The sequence below is a fragment of the Prionailurus viverrinus genome, chromosome F2 (assembly GCF_022837055.1).
Source record: "Prionailurus viverrinus isolate Anna chromosome F2, UM_Priviv_1.0, whole genome shotgun sequence".
NCBI lineage: Eukaryota > Metazoa > Chordata > Mammalia > Carnivora > Felidae > Prionailurus > Prionailurus viverrinus.
Window position 1 is genome coordinate 61,388,789 of NC_062578.1, and position 19,856 is coordinate 61,408,644.

Below are 19,856 nucleotides of genomic sequence, written 5' to 3' on the forward strand. Positions count from 1 at the left end.
TATTTCACAGATGCTCAAATAATGATCCAACAAATACGTTCAATGATCACTAAAAAGTAGCAGACACACAGAGGAATTCTATAAGCCACCACCACAGTTTACCTTTGCAGCATAACCACTGCAAAGTGTTCACCTGGATGCTTTCCAGGCTTACTCTTTCTTTTTTAAGGCCTTATTTGTTTGGAAGGGGAGAGGCAGCGTGGAGCCTGACACAGGGCTCGATCCCACAAACTGTGTGATTATGACCTGAGCAGATATCAAGAGCTGGACACTTAATGGACTGAGGCAGCCCAGGCTTACTCTTGGCATATGTATTGGAATACGTAGTGCTGGAAAAAGTGTCACAAACGTAGACTTTCTGCTTATAGCATGTTGCTTTTTGAGGGAGCAATGTCAAGTTTTCACTCAAGTCTTTCTAAGTCTGGACTGGCACACGTACCTGAAGACCATGAAGCATCTGCTGAGTCCTTTTATTCCATCTTCTTTCTTCTTGATCCTGATCACCTCCAGAAGCATCTTCATCCTGAATGAAAATGACCCCACCCAACACATAAAAAAGCTGAGAAAAGTGTTCTGCAAAATGAATTATTTCCTTTATCCTGAAAGGTCTAATTTAAATTGTGTATTGAGTAACAGAAAATATGTGTCTAGTATGAACTTGCCTAACTTACAGAAGAAAGTCTTCTGTACCTGTAAGCAAAAACTTAACTGAATATATAGCTCATCTCCTTGCGGACTAGTACCAAAGAGCATACAGATTAGCAGATGAGGAAGTACTACTGGTCTGGATAGTGTTTTAAAAGAAATGGGCTAATACTTGATTTTACTTGAGCTGCCTGGTTCCCAGTCACCTACAGACCTGTCTTCTGTGAAGCTGGCATGGGGCGACTGCTGAGACCTGCTATGCTGGAACTACATACCCCATTTCCAAGAACCAGGTGTTTACAACTTCATACATAATAAAATGCACAAGAATTTTAAATACTGACTCAACACTGAGTCTGAGATAATGTGGCATACATTAGTGCATAAAAGAGTAGCAGCTCTGGGGCTAAATCCTGACTGTAAAAAAAGGTGGTACTCAAGCACTAAATGGTTATAAAATCTATGGTTGGCATAATGATGATAAATTATAAATACAGATACTCATGAAAATATATACCCAATCCATAACCTTTAGTCTTAGAAGAAATTTAAACTTCCTGGAAGATATTTTATTAACATTTTTATTGTAAATTTAAAATATCTGACAGCATCAAAATAATAAATCCTAAGTTACCTAGAACAGCCTCAAAGGTCCAGAAAGACCCCAAACAGCCAAGAAAAGCCATTCTCAAAGCACCTCTTCTTTTAAAAAAATAAAGCCATTCAAACCTTTCTTTTAGCCAAGTCACATCTCACCCCAATCTAATGAAAACAAAACTCATGGAAAATGGTTATGTGATTTCCAGGCCACAGAGAGCGAGGTCACACCAGAGGCAGACACTAATAGTAAGAATTGGCCACAAGATAATAAAAGCAGGTACAAACCACCTAGACTTTAAGAAATCAGTGAGAGGGCAGTCGTGTGTCCTTCAAAAGCCCACAAGGGAAACAAGGAGGTATAGCAGAGCATAAAACTTGATATTCTTAATGATGATCCAGATCATTAAGAATTTGGTTAAATTTTATGTGTGAACATTTTTCATCACTGTGATGCTCAACATCAATTACCTTAGCTCTAATATGAGAAGTAAAAGAGAGCTGTTTTAAGATTTTTGCTAAATCTGGGATGGGAATTTATTCATCAGATCTTTTCCAATATTTCCTTACCTCCTCCTCCTCATCATCTTCCTTCTCCTTCTCTTTCTCCTTCTCTTTCTCTGGTAGAAGTTCTAACTCTGGAATTAACTGACAGATATTTGGAGGCTCTTCTGGGGGCAGCTCTACAGGGGGGATTTCCACCTGCTCTACCTGCTGGGGCTGAAACAGTAGAAAGAAAGGGTCATATTGCCATACTTCCTTAAAACCAAAACTTGATGATCTGTTCTTCTTAAAGAGCTTTAACATTAGGGTACAGAAGAAATTAATCCATTATAACAAAAGTGTTGTGTTCTTATACTTACTTTTTAGGCATCAAATACCTATAAAGTTGTAAATCACAAGAAAAACTAGGAACAGAAAACCCCCAGAACTTTGTCTAGTAGCATTTTAGGAAAAACCATACAAAACAGACCCACCCACTAACTCTAAGGCAACGCAAAAAGGCTTTAACGTTAAATAGCCTGTACTATCAACCATTACTACAAACAACTGTCTTAAGATTATTACAACTAAGCGTGGGCTTGCCTTGGAGCTCTTACTGGCAGCAAATTATAGGAATGAGGAGACTATCTTTCTGAGTCCATCTCTTGAATATCCTTCCTCTCACAGGCTTAATGTAAACAGTGAAGAACATTACAAAACAAGTTCCTCCAGGATAGTAGTACTAGAGTAACTCTCTTGATACCTGTTTCCACCCTCATTCCTGAGCTCATACAGGAAGATGCTCTCCTTGACAACTCTACCATCAGAGGGCACAGGAAACTAGTTCTTAAAATTGGCAGAGGAATCTTCTGCCAAAACCTCCTGATGGAGGCTGAACCAAGAGCCTAAGGTTATAAAAAATCATCCTTTTGCCCAGATTCGTTTATTCTATAAACTTAGGATTAGGGAGCCTCACACTACACCTTACTCCCTTTATACTTATTTTAGTTTTCCTATCTTACATGAACTTAAGGATAGCCAGATATTACTTCATGACAAGTATATTGATTATTTAATAAGATAGCCTAAAACGGTCTCATACTACAAGAACCTGGAACAGAATAGAGAGCCCAAGAATCAACCCATGTATATATAGCCTACCATGTGGAAATCTTATTTCAATAATGGTTCTGGAAAAATTGGACCCCTATCTTACACCACACACACAAATCAACTCAAAATGTATTAAAGACTTGAATGTAAGATCTGAAACCACAAAACTACTAGGAGAAAACATAGGATGGGTAAGCTCCTCAAAATAGGTCTTGGCAATAAAAGCACAAATAGACCTACATCAAACTAAAAAGCTCTGCAAAGGATGCTATGGATAAAAGGAAAAGGCAGTGTATAGAATGGGAAAAAAATCTTTGCAGATCATTTATCTGATAAGGGGTTAATATCCCTAATAAAGAATTCACACAATTCAAGAGCAAAAATAAAACCAGTTTGATTCAAAAATGGACACAGGAGGTGAATAAACATTTTCCAAAGGCCCTAGAGATGGTCAAAAGGTCCATGAAATGGTGCTCAACATCTTTGAAGCAAGGAAATGCAAACCAAAACCACAATGAAGGATCCCCCCTCACACTGTTAGAATGACTAGCATCAAAAGAGAAACCCTTGTGCACTGTTGGTACAGCCACTATGGAAAACTGTATGAAGGTTCCTTAAAAGATTAGAACAGCACTTCCACTTCTGGGTATCCAACAGAAATGAAATCACCACCTTCAACAGTTACCTGCACCCTCATGTTCACTGCAGCATTATTTATAACAGCCAAGACATGAAAACAACGTGTCCATTAATGGATAAAGATATGATACATATACTATGGAATATTTACCACGAGAAAGAAAATCCTGCCTTTTGTAACAACATGCATGGACTATAAAGGCATTATGCTACTTGAAGTAAGTCAGAGAAAGACAGATACTGTATACTCTCACAGGTAGAATAAAAAAAGGTTAATTCATAAAAGAGTACAACAGTAGTTACTAGAGGTTAAGAAGATGGTCCAACAGTATAAACTAACAGCTGTAAGTTCTGGAGATCTAATACACAGTATGGTGATCTTACAAGTTCTCAGGACAAGAAAAAAAAATCATGTAAAACAATATATATATGTATGTGTGTTGGGAAATGATTCCACAATATCAAATCATTATGTTGTATACTGTAAAGTAATACGTATGTCATTTGTATCTGTCAAACTGGAAAAAACTGTTCAATCTTGCTGACAAGGAGAAGAAAACCTATTAAAAAACTGGTCAGACACCTGGAACTAGGTGTTAATTACAAAAGTGACAACCTGTGTTCACTTTACTCATGACATATTTGATACTTAAAGAATTTAACAGGTTCTATATAATGATTTTCATCTTTAATCTAGAACTGTCAGATTCACCTGGACTATTGTCTGAGAAAGAAAAATAAATAATAAACTGGACCCAAGTTCAGAATCAAGGATTTCACATTAACCAAGGACGGTCATGTTAGGCCCCTCTGAAACAAAACTATCCAAGAAGAGTCAGAAAGGCTCAAACTCCCAGATATCTTCTCCCACTTAGGGCACACTGTGTTCACATCTTCGGTTGTCATTCCTTCTCTCTAGACCCATTCCCTGCCATTAATACTTCATAAGAGCTCCTTAGATAACCTTATTACTAGGGATCTAAAATTCTTAATGACTGATATGCTTACTTACAGGGATCACAGGCTCTGGGTCAATTTGTCCTGCTTTTCGCTTCACTCCCTGGGGAGGTGGTGGGGGCATGGCTGAGTCATCCAAGTTTGTCCTGCTGGTCTCCATCACGGACTCCTGGAGGCGGCTTGGTTCTTCCAAAATGGGCTCATCTGCAATTGGTCATATGAAGAGGAGATGTGGATCATAGAGTCTTTAATAATATTTTAGAGAATTTACTTTTAACATTAATATATTAAGAGTACTTTTTCTCTAATGAAGAAGGCCAAATAAATTTTTACCACCTCTCCCCCCGACAAATATTACTCAAGTTGTCAATACATTTAAAGGTGGAAAAGGGCCTTAAAAGGACAAGTTTCACCACCTCCAACCCAATGCAGGATAATCCTTTTAGCAGAAGATTACTCAGCCAGTCCTACTTTAAACCTTTCCAAAAACAGAAAGCTTATATTTAACAAAGAAATCGAATGCTATAGTAAGGAATGTATTTCCAGGTCCAAAAATTTGAGTATACCCCTTTGTTCCTGATTTCTTCTACTCTGCCAATATACAGGTAAGTCATCAAGGAACTATTCTAACAGAACATACCGATAACATCACGCTGCTGGTGCTGCTGCTGCTGGTCCTCTCTGGGAACCTCCGGATTTTCAAATTCTTTGAGGAATTCATCCAAATTATCAGCCTCTCCTCCTTTCCTCCTTTTTCTAAGATCTTCTGGTACTAGTGGTGTAAGACAGCGTGTAAAGAGCTAGGGAAAGAAAAAAATCTCAATTATAAAATAAAAATCAAATTAAAATCCACCACTGACATTTCTATTTTCCATTAAGTACATTTTAATATAGTTGTATGATTTCTACTTCATGTTAAATCCACACTTCATTCCGTCTTAATTTTTAAATACAGGTTAACAAATTATTAAGTACAGCAATTTCAGAAAAATCAATAAAGAAAAATTATCCACTATCCTGTAACCTGGAGAGAACACTAAAATTTTAAATTTGTTTGCCTGCAGTTTATTTTCATATTCATATACTTACTCTAACTGGAAACATACCAAGTGGTTTTACATACTGTTTTTTTTTTCACTTAGTTAATAAGATTTCCATATAATACTATCACTTTTAATAACTATTTAATATTCCACAGAGTGGAGATATATATGCACATGTGTACATACCACATTTGAACCATTTTTTTGCTATTTTGTTGTTGCTCTATTGCAAACACTGTAATGGACCATACTCACAGAAACGGCTTTTTTCCATATTTTGAATTACTTCCTTAGGAATTTTCCTAATAATGAGATCACTAAGTCAAAGAGTAGAAATACCTTAAAGACTTTCTTCCAACTAATTCCATCACTCAGATTCCAATAAATAAATTTTACAATAGCATTGCTGCTCTGAAATACTTTTTAGTAACATCTATCGTAAAATCAATTCTATGCATATTTCAACTTTAGAACAACAGTCTAATAGTACTGCTTCACTCAGCATTCTCCACTTTTGGACCTTGTTTTGGAATAGTATGGAACCTAAAATGAGTAGAAAAGAGCCTAGAGATGAAAGTAATTCTCATTAAATAAATTCAAAGCCAGATAGTTTTGTTTTGTTTTGAGAGTGAGCAAGTGCACAAGCAGGGGAAGGGCAAAGAGAGAGAATCCCAAGCAGGCCTCAAACCCACAAACCATGAAATTGTGACCAGAGTGGAAACCAAGTGTTGGACGCTCAGTGGACTGAGCCACCCAGGAGCCCCATCAGAGAATTCTTTATTCCAGGAAAAGGAGAACCACGCCATGGTTTGGCTTGAAAGCGGTATCTAAGGATTGTAGACTTGAAGTACAGTGTATGCTAAGGTAATAGAATTAGTAATTTATCAGAGAGAGGTTGAGGAGAGAGAATTATTAAAAACCACAGCAGCTTTTTCATACAGAAAAAATTCCTTCTGCATCTTTTAGAAATGCAGGTGTCAACACAATCTTTCAGAAAGGTTATGTTCAGTATATTGTGATTTAAGTAAAAAAAAGTGCCATATAGTTGAAAATAGTTGATCAAAAATGATTCAAAAGTTTTAAAAATTAACTTAAAAAAATTCTGCAAACTCTATTACCTTCAGTAGTCTGTTATTCCATAAAGGCTGAGCAGGTAAGGAGAAGAGTTTTTCCACTCCCCCTGTTTCTTTCCACATCATCAATTTCTTGGTGGGTGGTGCCAGATCCAAAGTAGTAACAATATCAGAATAATCACTGAGCTGGGCTCTAATGGTCTTACTATCCAACTCTTTGACACTATCAACAATCAGCTTCCTCTTCCTCTTGGCTTTTGTTTCTTTGACTGGAATGATAGAAGAAAATAAGGTCATTTTCTTGTGAGGCCATCATGAAATAAAGAGCCACCAGAGTTGGTCTCATTGTATCCCTGCTTTTCTATACACCTGGCAGAAAAACATCAAGAGGGCAGAATCCGTTTTAACTGATGTTTCTGCAGTACCACGTAGAATAGAGACTGGCATACACAATAGGTGCTTGATAAAAATTTGCTGAATGAATATTTATAGACTTTAGGCACAAAATGAGTAAAATAATTCAAGTGTCAATATATTTTTCCCATGTAGGTTTACAGTGTAAAAAGGAACCTATCATACTTGATTCAGATCTGGGCTCAAGAACTGGGTTTTGTAATTTATTATTACCCAAGTGACCACTTAGAAAAGTTAACTTCATCTTGCTTATCCCTTTATTTTCTCACTTGAAATAATGCCACCACTTATAGGAGTTGTAAAATACTTAGTCTTCTGTAAATGGTTGCAATTATTATGATTTTTAGTGGAGAAGTTACAATTCACATATGGCACTTGTACAAGCAGACTGAGGAAGTAAAACAAAAGCCCACACCCAGATGGACCTGGAGCTCTACTCTCCATCCTGCCTGTACACTCACTCGTAATCCTTACCAAAAACTCAGCAAAGTAGGCAGCATTCTCTCAATTTCTTAGGCTACAAATTCCTCAACATCACATCCTGTCAGAAATGTTATACCTCCACTGATTTTTATGTATAAAACATTCAGGGAGTTCAGAATTCAAGATTCAAAAAGATGTTATACAGTGACAGCCCCTGTACAACACTTATTCTCCAGCTACTGAGTTCCCGTCTCTGAAAGTTGAAGTTCTTAAAACAGACTGCAAATCCTGATTATTATTATTATTTTTTTACTATTTTTTTAGAGAGTGCAAGTCAGGGGGGAGAGGCAGAGTGAGGGGGACAGAGGATCCCAAGTGGGTTCTGTGCTGACAGGCTGACGGTAACGAGCCTGATGTGGGGCTCAAACTCACAAACTGCAAGATTACAACCTGAGCCGAAGTTGGATGCTCAACCGAACCACTCAGGCGCCCTCTGATTATCCTATTTTAACCTGTGCGGTGTACCTATTTTGCCTTATTTATAGCTCTCTACAAAATCGGTCACTAATACAGTACATATTGTACTTACTCATGCTCCCCTAATTAGTACTTAAGTTCCATGGGATAAAGACTTGTTCTTTGTTCTATTTTCAGTTTCTAAATAGATGAATAGATGTCTACCAAGCACTCTTTATATACCAGAAGCCCAAGGCAATTTTTGGTGATCAAATTCTAGTTTTAGGTAGAAAAAAAGTTTATCTTGTTCTATTTAAAAGTGATAGCTGTATCTTGAATTATAGTGTAACTAATTTCAAGTATTCACCCCAAAGTACCCATAAACCATCTAGAAATTTTACTTTCACATCTAATTTACCTATCTTAAATTGCCCCTTTTATTGAGAAACAGCACCCCAGTATGTTTGGCTTTGTTTCTTAATAAGCACTAAAAGTGCTTATTTTAGAATCACATTTCCAGTTAAAAAAATAAAAATAAAAAAAGAATATGCTTAGCTTTTCCCAGATTGTAGCCCAACTCTACAGAATATAGAACTTTGGAAGGTAATCAATCTTGTAAAATGCCTTGTAATGTTTTCTAATTGTTACCTGTGATCTTTTTTGGGAACCCCCAAAGACTAAGATACACGTTAGCAAAAAACGTGTTCTCTGTATTTCAGAGCGACCTGTACAGATATTCTGTAAGATATCTGGATTATAACTGAAGATTCTATAATAGATACCTGACAAAAAGAAAGAAGCTTAGTTATCTAAAACAAGAGTAGCAGATTAGAGAAGAGCAGCCAGAACTAGGACCTTATATTCTAAATTTTATATGTCGAAAAAGTCTGTTTGCTTACCAGTGATATCAATAGGTTCCAAAGCAAAGGCTTCTTCCTCATTTGGAACAAGTGTTGTCTGATCAGTCATAGTTGGCATTGGTTCAACAGGATCCACCGAATCAGGACTATCAGGCCCACCCACTATAAAAACAGAAATTTGGTCACAAAAGCCTTGGGTATGTAATACATCTCCTACAAATGGCAGGACAAAATCCCCTTGAGAAACTGAAATAAACCCACTGGTACCAATAACCAACACTTTTCTAGTTATGAAGGAGTTGCTCCAGACGTGAACCCTACTGGCCACAAAAGGGGAGGGACAGAGTTAAACATGAAAGAGAATAAGAACTAAGCACTGTTTTTAAGAAGATTTACAATTCATTAAAAGCTGGAACTTTTAGTTTATGGTCGTCTACATTAAATACCTTTCTAGCTACCATATAATCATGTCCAGGTCACTGAACAGGAAATGCTTACTTGATACGTTATCATCCTCATCCATATCATCATGTGCAGGCTGTTCTGGCAACATCACACCTGCCTCAGACAGGGCAGGGGGATCGTCAAAGATACCACCATCATTATTACTTATAAGTTTGTCATCTGAAATAGGGAATGAAATTTAGTTATAACTTGAAAAAGAAATGCTAAAAGAATAGCTAATCACTAGGAAATACAATTATATGAAAATCAACCAAATTAAAAAACTTCAACTTCCATCTGTTTCTCTTCAAGGTAGCATATGAAAGTATAAAACCATATACAAAAAAATTTCTCATTCTTAATTTAGATTTTCTGGTTCATATCTCTATTTAAAACATATTTACTTAATATAGATATCAAACACAAATAGAGAAGTTTTAAGAACTAGTAAACCTTAACACTCTGAGACAAGCACCTTTAAGAAAATCAGGTACATCATATTTTTAGGCTAGTTTCAGAGAACTTCAATGAAATCAAATGGTCACAATTCACACATCTGTACCCAAAGAGCTGCTTAACGCATAAAATTAGTGACTGCTCTAAAACACCACAACTGAACAAGGAAACGTTAAAATAACCACCTTGTTGTGACCTACCTAATATACCACCATCATTTCCTTCTCCAAAATTGTCATCCTTATATTGGTCTTCATATTCTAAATGGTTAATTTTCTCATTCAGATTGCTGGTGCTCTGTTCAGGCTCTAACAGGAGGTTAGAGGCGCTAGTGCTCACTAACATGTCGTCATCCTCAAAAGCGCTGCCTTCTCTCATTATCTCACGATCATCCATTCCAAAGTCGCCTGAACAAATTTTAGTGATAAGGTAAACAAAGTTACAAACATCACTGTTATAAAAGCACCTAACAATTTATGATAATTGTGATGCCACATCTACTTATGGAAGTCTTGAGTATTAAAACATCTAGTTTAAACTTTAAACCTTTAGCATTTATATTTCATAAACTGATTCTGGGGCATGACTAGCAAATCAAAAGTAGGATCCATATTTACATCATCTTAAATATATCAGGTAAATTTAACTATGTATGTAGGTTAGGTCGCATAAATACTCAGATTTTGTTACAATGTGTTTTCATCAAGAAAATACTTCCGCTAACTTGTTTTAAACACTATTCAAAAAGAATAGTAGGTACATAATGAAATTGTTCCAAAGTGATTAGTTTAAATGTATTACTTCAATATTCAAACTTTTCACACAGATCCATACATAGGTTCTATCACTGTGTATGGGGGCAGGAGTAGACGAAATCAAGTTTGGTGCATAAATGGAAATGACGGTTCATATACTGGTAGGAAGGCAAATTCTTTTTTTGATGAAAATACAGGAGATAAAATTTTTTCTGTCATCATAAATGTAACATATGTCTGGGTTTTCTTTTTCAAATTGCTAGTAGTGCAACAACATAATTCTAACATTAGCTAGTGTCTAGTGATCTGTTTCTCTATTACCAAAATCATTTTCTTGTAGAATACTGATGTTCCCAACTTCTTCTCTCATGGTTATTTCTTCCACTCTACTCTGGTTCAGGCTGAACTGCTGGGCCACATCTATGTCACTTTAAAAGAATTTCAAATACATTTTAGTCTCAAGTCTTACTGTAACGCGTATACATACATACATATGTGTGTGTATCTATATCTATATCTATAGATATATATATAAAATCCCAATTCTCTCTATAAGGAAAAAACATGCACACAAGTTATCATGGTTTATAAGTCTTAATATAGAATACTAAATACAATTAAAGAATCTTTTTTAGTTTTTTTTTTAACGTTTATTCATTTTTGAGAGATGGAGAGAGACAGAGCATGAGTGGGGGAGGGGCAGAGAGAGAGGGAGACACAGAATCCGAAGCAGGCTCCAGGCTCTGAGCTGTCAGCACAGAGCCCGATGCGGGGCTCGAATCCATCAACTGTGAGATCGTGAACTGTGAGATCCCAACCTGAGCTAAAGTTGGGATGCTTAACTGACTGAGCCACCCAGGCACCCCTACAATTTAAGAATTTTAACAGTGATTTGGAATTTATTTCGTATGCTTATTTAAAAATCAGAAGTGACCGGCAGGCAAAATAGAATATGCTGAAATCACTACATAAGGTAATAGAGTATACAGAGGAAAAACAGAAGTGCATGGTCTAGACAGGCATGAGTTTTCATCAGGGTTGTGAAACTTACAGGTGTTACGAACACTGAAGCTACCCAGCTTTTCTGAGACTTTCTTCTTCTAACAAATAATCTCTATTATTTAAAAAATATTAAATAAAAAACATGTAACATTAAACAATGTAGAATATCAGGAAAATTCAGAATGTAAATGCTTCAAAACAAAACATCTGTGGTTGTTTTTTTTTTTTTTTTTTTTTTTTTAGCAAATGCCAATAAAAACACAAGAGACTTCTAAAACATACCAACCAAATGCAGCTTACAGAATGTGTACAGACCCTAACTTAAACTGGGGGGAAAAAGGCCTATGTGTCAACGGGGGACATTTGAATGCTGACTGGATATCACATTAAAGAAATATTGTATTTTTAAGATGGGATGTTGTTATGGATATATTTAGAAAATTCCTGGGGCGCCGGGGTAGCTCAGTCGGTTAAGTGTCCGACTTCGGCTCAGGTCATGATCTCACGGTTCGTGGGTTCGAGCCCCATGTCAGGCTCTGTGCTGACAGCTCAGAGCCTGGAGCCTGCTTCAGATTCTGTGTTTCCCTCCCTCTCTGCCTCTTCCCAATTTGTGCTCACTCTCTCTCTCTCTCAAAATTAAATGTTAAAAAAATAAAAAAAAAAAAAAAGAAAATTCCTTACCTCAAAAGAGATACATACTGAAGTATTTACAGAGAAAGGAAGATCTATATTCTTTAAAATAATCCAGTGTGCGTTGGAGGTTGAATTGGGGAAATACATATGAAATAAAACTGGCAACATATTCAAATTAAACAACAGTGCATGGGGTTCATTATACTAATCTAATTTTTGGCTGTTAAATTTCCATGATAAAAATTTTTTAAAAATGGAAATTTAAGAGGAAAAAGAAAACAGGAAAGGAGCTAGATAGCACCTAGCATTATTTCACACACACACAAAAATAAATCAGAATTAGGAGTCATAGATCATTTTACAAAGCAGAAAAATTTGTCAAAAAAAAAAAAAAAATGGGGCGTAGTGTAAGAGTTTTCTGGTTGTCACTTGTGCTACTAAATCACATGGAAAGTTATAGGCACATTCCCTGTCATGGTAACAGCTGGATTTTGAGGACTTGAGAAAAGAGAAATATACTACAATATTATGCTAGAATGGTCATCTCTGTACAACTTTCTCAATTGGATGTTGTAACAATGACCCTTTCTTGCTCTTTAAGTTAGCTTGGCAAAAAGGATAACTATAGATGACTTTAATATATACCTCCAGAGAAAAATCATGAACCAATAGTTCATGTTTACTAATATCCTTATGTAAAGCACAAACCTGGGAAACTGTTTACACAAGCTTTGGCCTAAGCACATGTGAATTCTCCTATCTTAGCTTTGTTAAAGTTGACATCTGTACAGTTTTCTTACAGAAGAAACAATTCTAGGTTATATGTTTCATATTTATACATTATTCTAATTGAAAGCTTATACATTTGAGCCTCATGTTAATTTGGTGTCAAAACATTCCAAGGAAGGGGCGCCTGGGTGGCTCAGTCGGTTGAGCGTCCAACTTCAGCTCAGGTCATGATCTCAGTGTTGGTGGGTTCAAGCCCCGCGTTGGGCTCTGCACTGACAGCTCAGAGCCTGGAGCCTGCTTCCGATTCTGTAACCCCCTTTCTCTGCACCTCCCCCCTTGCACTGTGTGTGTCTGTCTCTTGAAAATAAATGTTAAAAAAATAACATTCCATGGAAAACTATACATTTGGAAACCAATAATGTTATTTGTAGACCAAGTCAACAATTAAAAGAGGGAGAGACATACTCTAAGTCAGGCAGTGGCTGATCAAAGTCATGAAATTCTTCAGGTAAGGTAATAGCATTGTAAGCAGCTTCTCGATTTTCTTCAGGTAGGTCAACAACACCTGGAAAGGAAATGGTAAGCTTGAAGGCCTGGTTATATCACAGGTTATCTAGGGATGAGAGGAAGGTAAAGTCAGTATAATCTCCTAAGGTTATAGTCCTGAAAGATTGATAATGTATGCAAAGTACAACCAAAGCTCAAGTACTTTTGTTTTTCTATACTCATAAGCCAAATTACTTGCATTCCAAAAAAAGTCAAAGCACTATTAATGCATTAAGGTGGTAAGTCTTGAAAAGGACATGACAAATAAATATTAATAACAGTTTTCTTCATAAACATGACATTTATGAAGAAGGGGAATGACTGGAAAGGAACACCCTAAATATCAAGAGGAGTTGGTTATTTTAGGGTAAGTGGGATTACATTATTTTGGTTTTCCTTATATTCTTCAGTGTATGCTAAAAACGCATTGCTTTAAATAAGAAAAAATAAAAAAGCATGGTTACTTAAGCAAAATGCAATTATCTACATGTTAGAAATCATTCAAGAACCATAGCCTCTACCTAAACATTTTGCTTTTATATAAAATCTTAGATCTCAAAAATTTCACTGTTCATATGTTAAAATAAATTGAAGTAGTAAAACATAACTTCGGTAAAAACTACCATATAAGGCATCTCTTCATTATTTTAATTAGAATAAAATTCCATCATTGTTTTAAAAATTATAAAATGACATATGAATTCAGATAAATATCATAATTATTATCTATGCAGATGCAAATTTGGTTGCTAGAATCCAGTTTTAGAGCCAATCACTACCTAAAACAACAAAACACTATAAAGAATGTTTAATAAAAGTCTCAAGTTAAAAGTGAAATTTAAGAATATGCTAGGGGCGCCTGGGTGGCGCAGTCGGTTAAGCGTCCGACTTCAGCCAGGTCACGATCTCGTGGTCCGTGGGTTCGAGCCCCGCGTCAGGCTCTGGGCTGATGGCTCAGAGCCTGGAGCCTGTTTCCGATTCTGTGTCTCCCTCTCTCTCTGCCCCTCCCCCGTTCATGCTCTGTCTCTCTCTGTCCCAAAAATAAATAAACGCTGAAAAAAAAAAAAAATTAAAAAAAAAAAAGAATATGCTAAAATTATTTGGGAAAAAAATTTTAAATCCTAAGATTTTCTTAAGTTACATTTAAAAAATTCATGTAACAATCAGCTTTCAACGTTTCAACTCTCAGTTCTATGTAAGATAATGAAAAGGCATTTAAAAAGGGGTGACTGCCATAATTCCATATGTATGACTGAAGTGGGTTTCTTCCCTTGAACCACTGCCTCTCCAAGCCTGGCCCTATTTTTGAAAGGTTCCCCTGTATTAATATTAGAACAAAACAAGTGGAACTAGAATATAGGTTTTGCAATTTTTCATACTGCATGAGAAAATCCAAGGTTAAAAAAAAAAAAAAAAAAAGTCAACAATACCTGGCCGAAAAGCCATCTTTATCTTAATGAATGCTTCATTACAGTCTGCAAGGAGATATTTGGCTTTTCTGTGATAGATTCGAACTACTCCCAGTAAGAGATGTCCTGATGTTCGGAGCGCCATCTTCACCTAGGAGTAAGACATTAATATTGATCTAATTTACAAAGTTAATTTTTTTGGTTTTAGAGGTAATCATACTTCAAAGCTTGTATTCTGTGCAATTGATGGGCAGTTTTCACTTTCTCTCTTCATACTTTTAATCATTTATTTGAAGTTACCTTATAAATCACCTATAATTATTTTACTTGTGCCTTTATCTGTAAATTTCGAGTATCTGTATTGACCAGGACTAGACTAGCAGCAATTCATGAGTGAACACAGACACAAAGGTAGCTATGCAGCAGGTACCAAGGCATCCCACAGACTGCCATCATAAGCACATTAAGGAATGTGTGGTGCTTTTGTTTGCCAATCCAGAGCCATTGCTCCTTGCTAGCTAGCTGAACTCTATTTTGTCTGGGGAGTGAATGTTCTCAGCCTTGAAGAACTGTCTCTTTCCTCTTTGCTAATGCTTTTTGAGTGGGCACATAACCCAGTTTAACCAACAAGAAAAAGTATAAAGTATGTCAGCTTCTGAGAGATTTTCCCAATAAGAAAAAGAATGCCTCCCTCTTTTTTCCCTCCTGTGTTGTGAGCAGTGGGGTTTGGAGCTACTTGTAGTCATGAGGCTGTAAGTACAAGAACAAGAAGCCAACAGGAGACTGGTGAGTCCTTAGATGAATGACATCATTGAATGAACTCAACTAAACCTGAATCTTCCTATCTCTAAACTTCTAATTAAGTGACTGTTAATTTCCTCACTGTTTAAGACCTTTTTCACTGAGTTTATCAGTTGACTGGAAGGCATAATAACAGTTGAAAGGTAATGGTAACCCATCTTTTTTTTTGTTTACAAGAAAATACACTCTTCAGCCTGTTTTTTTTTTTTTTTTTTTCCTTTTAAGGTAGATCTCAATCAATGCTTGTGTGGGATGAGATGCAGTAGTTGGGAAAAGAAAGCGCAGTAAACACCCAACTAAACAGCATGATTCACAATTCCTCTAGCTAGAATATGGAAAAGTTTTTGAGAACAAGACAACAGGAACTCAAACTTTCCCAGATTATTTTCCAAATCATACCATAGATCTCAAATTCTAAGGTAGCAAAGAAAGCTGTTAATCATTTGCTTCAAATATAATTAGTATGTTACTTATGTTACTTATAAAATGTTACTTATAAAATGAAACACTGTATTTCTCAGTTATATATGTACTGTCTATAGCAGCCTAAGATTCCATTTACAAGGACTCTCAGGCTCTGTCTTTATGGCAATTTCACATGACTTACAACATAAATTACGAAAGTTACTGCTATTCTTAGTATATCTAAAATTAAAAATTTGTAATCAAATCCAGGACTTATCATCCTTGATATGAAAAGACCCAATTAAAACACTGTTCCTAATGGAAAGAAAGAATCTACTTTTATGATGTGGTCTTAGAAAATTTAATATTGACCGCACCTTTACCTTTAATTTTAAAATTAAAACCCACTGCATGCCATTATCTTGTAAAGAACTGGAAACTTTTTAAAAAGGTGGTGTTTGGGCAAAAGATTTCTTTCTGGATGAGTTTGGTTCAGAGTTTAGCAAAGAAGTAGGTAATATGAAGTATGGCCCTTTTTGCTGTTGAGCTAGCCCATGTTAAGAGTATAGGTGTAATATGGAACACAGGTTATGTACCCAGGGAAAGCTCTACAGAGGCTACCAGTGGCTGTTCAAACAGAGGAGTGTCGTGAGGGGGCAGAAGCCACACGGTTACAACTGAGCTGTATGTCTGACGCTTGTTCTAAAATCCCTCACAAGAACTGCACAAGAGCAAACAACAGACATTTTTGAGTTAGTACACCTGTGGAAATATATATTCTATCAAAATAAAACAAGACCAATCATAAAAACCCACTTAGACGGGTGCCTAAGTGGCTCAATCGGTTGAGCATCCAACTCCTGATTTTGACTCGGGTCATGATCTCAGTTTGGTTCCTGAGGTTCATGAGTCAGAGGCCCACATCAGGCTCTGGGCCGACAGGGCTGAGCCTGCCTGGAATTCTCTCTCCTTTGCTCTGCCCCTCCCCTACTCACACATGCTCTCTCAAAATAAACATTGAAAAAAACCCACTTAGAAATGGTTTTTAAAGTAAGTTGTTCTTTCTCACACCCTCCACAGTTTTTTACATTATTCTTGAACTGTATGCTTTACTTTGTGGCAACTGCTACATACCTTCACATATCAGATTATCTTGTATTCTTTTGTAGTGTCTCTAAAGGTGTACAAAGTACTCTGCACATACTATGAAAAAATGTTATCCTTTTAAGCCAAATCACCCTCAATATTTGCTTATGGGTGTTAAAGATTAGTCACACATATCAATTTCAAGAAAAGAGCTCAACTTCTCCTTTTTCCATTCACTTCCCTCAGTAAGCATACCTATAAAAAGTAGAAAACCTCATATTCTCAATTAGACCAGCAGTGCAAACTGGTACTATCTCCCCACAGAGCAAACTATTAATGCATATCAGAAATATACCGCCTGGCCCATCATTTATCTTCCTAAACATCAACACTAAGGAAAAATTTACAGATGGGAACAAAAGATCAATGAAAATGCAAGACTGGTTTTGATGTATCCTAACCTCACATAGTAAACAATCTTGAGTCAAAAAAAGAGAGGCGGGCATCTGGGTGGCTCAGTCGGTTAAGCATCCAACTTCGGCTCAGGTTATGATCTCATGGTTTGTGAGTTCAAGTACCTTGTCTGGCTCTGTGCTAACAGCTCAGAGCCTGGAGCCGGCTTCAGATTCTGTGTCTCCCTCTCTCTCTCTGCCCCTTCCAGGTTCGTGTTTTCTCAAAAATGAACAACAACAACAACAACAAAAAGCCCACAGATGTAACCAAAAGATTTTGCAAGCAATGTTTATTCAATGGTTATTTTTTAAAAAGAGGAAAATAAACCTGTAGTCCTACCAAGTAGAAAAATCTTTGTAATTTTAATGGTTGCGCAGTACAGGACCAGTGGAATTAAAATTCAAAACATTAGGAAAAATTATAGATTATCTAAAAAAGACACTGGTAAGATAAATCATGTATAATCGAAACAATGAATTACAGGTCTATAATCTTTTATGTTAAATCCTTGGGGCCAAAAGTGTTTTAGAATTAAGAGATTTTTTATTATTAAGGTAATACAGTGCATATGACATATATTAAGACATTCCCAGGATCATCTAATTCGAGCTGTTTCCAATAATCATTTACATTAGTAGTTCTACAGTGAACATATGAATACACAAATGACCTGTTTCTATGTTTTGTATTTAAATTCTGTGGATAAGAGACCATGACACTATACAATGCAACCATGAAAAATGATGGTAAAGTTATGAACAGAGCTTTTCCTGAATGTAGTCTTGTTATAAAACATATAATGCAGTTTGTGTATACATGCTTATGTGTAAAATACATGCACACATTTTAAATGCATACCAAAATACTAAAACTTTCTCTAGGTGGTAGGACTAGAGGTCACCTATTCCCCTGTTAGTAAACTTTTCATTTTATAATTTTTCACTTTACATCTTAGAAATAATATGATAGAAATTTCCTTAAAACCAATAAATGCCACCAAATTTAACTCTAAAACCAGCCAAAATTCTGTAGACAAGTGGAAACTCTGTAATTTAGCTCTCATTACACATATAAACTTTCACTTTTCTCTCCTAAAACATATCCTCTCCCACACGACTTTTCTCAACAAGTCTTTTCTAGATCCCAGCTTTATTCATCTCAGATCCCCTTGCTTCTTCAGCAATAAAGAACTACCCTTATTTATTTAACACATCATGGCAGCCAGCATCATCCAAACTGCCAATTCTAAGAGTAGCTCTCAATGCGGTCCAGACAGTTGTATCTGGACTATTTTCTCGACAGGACAACTAGAGCGCATATGGGTTAATACAAGGTCCACAAAAGGACCTTTAAAACACGGACGTAACGTGTTTGTGTGTGTGTGTGTGTGTGTGTGTGTGTGTGTGTGTGTGTGTTGTATCATATTTAAGGACTTTTCCTTTGAGATTAGCCCTTATACATTTTGAAGTCAACGTTATCTGTTTCTCAACAAAGTGTTAATGATGTTAATACATGTAATTGTGTATGTTGTAAAGGTCCTTTCTTGGCAACACAAAAAAACATGGATTATTTCTAGTTACACTGTTTGTGAAATCCAAGGGTAAAAACCACTGTCTCAGAACAGTTTCACAGGATGTTAATAAAAGCTCCTCTAGGAACAGAGCTGTAAACAAGGCAGATAAGGTAAGGACATTCATGAGGCTTCCATGCTAGTGGGAGACACACAATAATTAAATATTTAGGAGAAGAGCACAGCAAGCATAAAAGTTCTGAGACAGGGAAAAAGCTCGATATCTTTAAGAAACAGCAAGTAGGCCTGTGGAGCTGAGGAGGTACAAGAGTTATGGATACTATTTACGAGATGGCTACGATAATTAGATCTGATCCCTACAACAGTTTCTAATTAAAGGGTCCTTATTTTGAATATTTTATAAATTCCCAAATTAGAAACACCTATACATATGTTTAAGTACAAAAACATCTAGAAATATATTTGGGTAGTGCCTGATCTCACACTGATCTACCATGAAAACAGGCAAATGAAAAGATCTGTGCACTTACAGAATTTTTAAAGGGAATAGCATACCAAACTGGAACTCTGGGTAATCTAGAAATTTTTCTTTGCCTCCAAAGAAGACGTAAACCTAAAAAGCTGTTTTACAGAATTGTTTCACATATCAATAAACAATCGACAAAGTGAATAAAAATATCAACAACAAACATACCTTTGGTGAGATGATACTCTCCACACTGCTCTCTAAATTACACTCAAACACATGGGCTTTGGTTAGCTTCTTATCCCAATGGGCCGCTAGCCAAATTTTGGCCAGAGGCCCTCTCTTACTGAGGACAAAATGTGCGTAGAACATTGTTCCGGCTGATTATGAAACAGGAGGAAATCTGAAAGGGAAAAAAAGTTAATATAACTACCATA

At 36.3% G+C, this 19,856-nt stretch overlaps 1 protein-coding gene across 2 annotated transcripts in view; it reads right to left on the bottom strand.

Annotated features, from left to right (window-relative positions):
• Positions 1-19,856, bottom strand: part of RAD21 (RAD21 cohesin complex component) — a 30,083-nt gene that overhangs the window by 2,302 nt on the left and 7,925 nt on the right. For both annotated transcript variants that reach the window (XM_047842422.1, XM_047842421.1), the window contains 12 exons: positions 19,648-19,822; positions 14,699-14,828; positions 13,188-13,287; positions 10,680-10,786; positions 9,804-10,010; positions 9,202-9,327; positions 8,743-8,865; positions 6,596-6,819; positions 5,075-5,234; positions 4,490-4,638; positions 1,813-1,962; positions 440-523 (listed from right to left, as the gene is read on the bottom strand). In XM_047842422.1, the coding sequence (XP_047698378.1) occupies positions 440-523; positions 1,813-1,962; positions 4,490-4,638; positions 5,075-5,234; positions 6,596-6,819; positions 8,743-8,865; positions 9,202-9,327; positions 9,804-10,010; positions 10,680-10,786; positions 13,188-13,287; positions 14,699-14,828; positions 19,648-19,791 (1,704 nt within the window). In that variant the 5' untranslated portion in view covers positions 19,792-19,822. The remainder of the gene's footprint in view (positions 1-439; positions 524-1,812; positions 1,963-4,489; positions 4,639-5,074; positions 5,235-6,595; positions 6,820-8,742; positions 8,866-9,201; positions 9,328-9,803; positions 10,011-10,679; positions 10,787-13,187; positions 13,288-14,698; positions 14,829-19,647; positions 19,823-19,856) is intronic.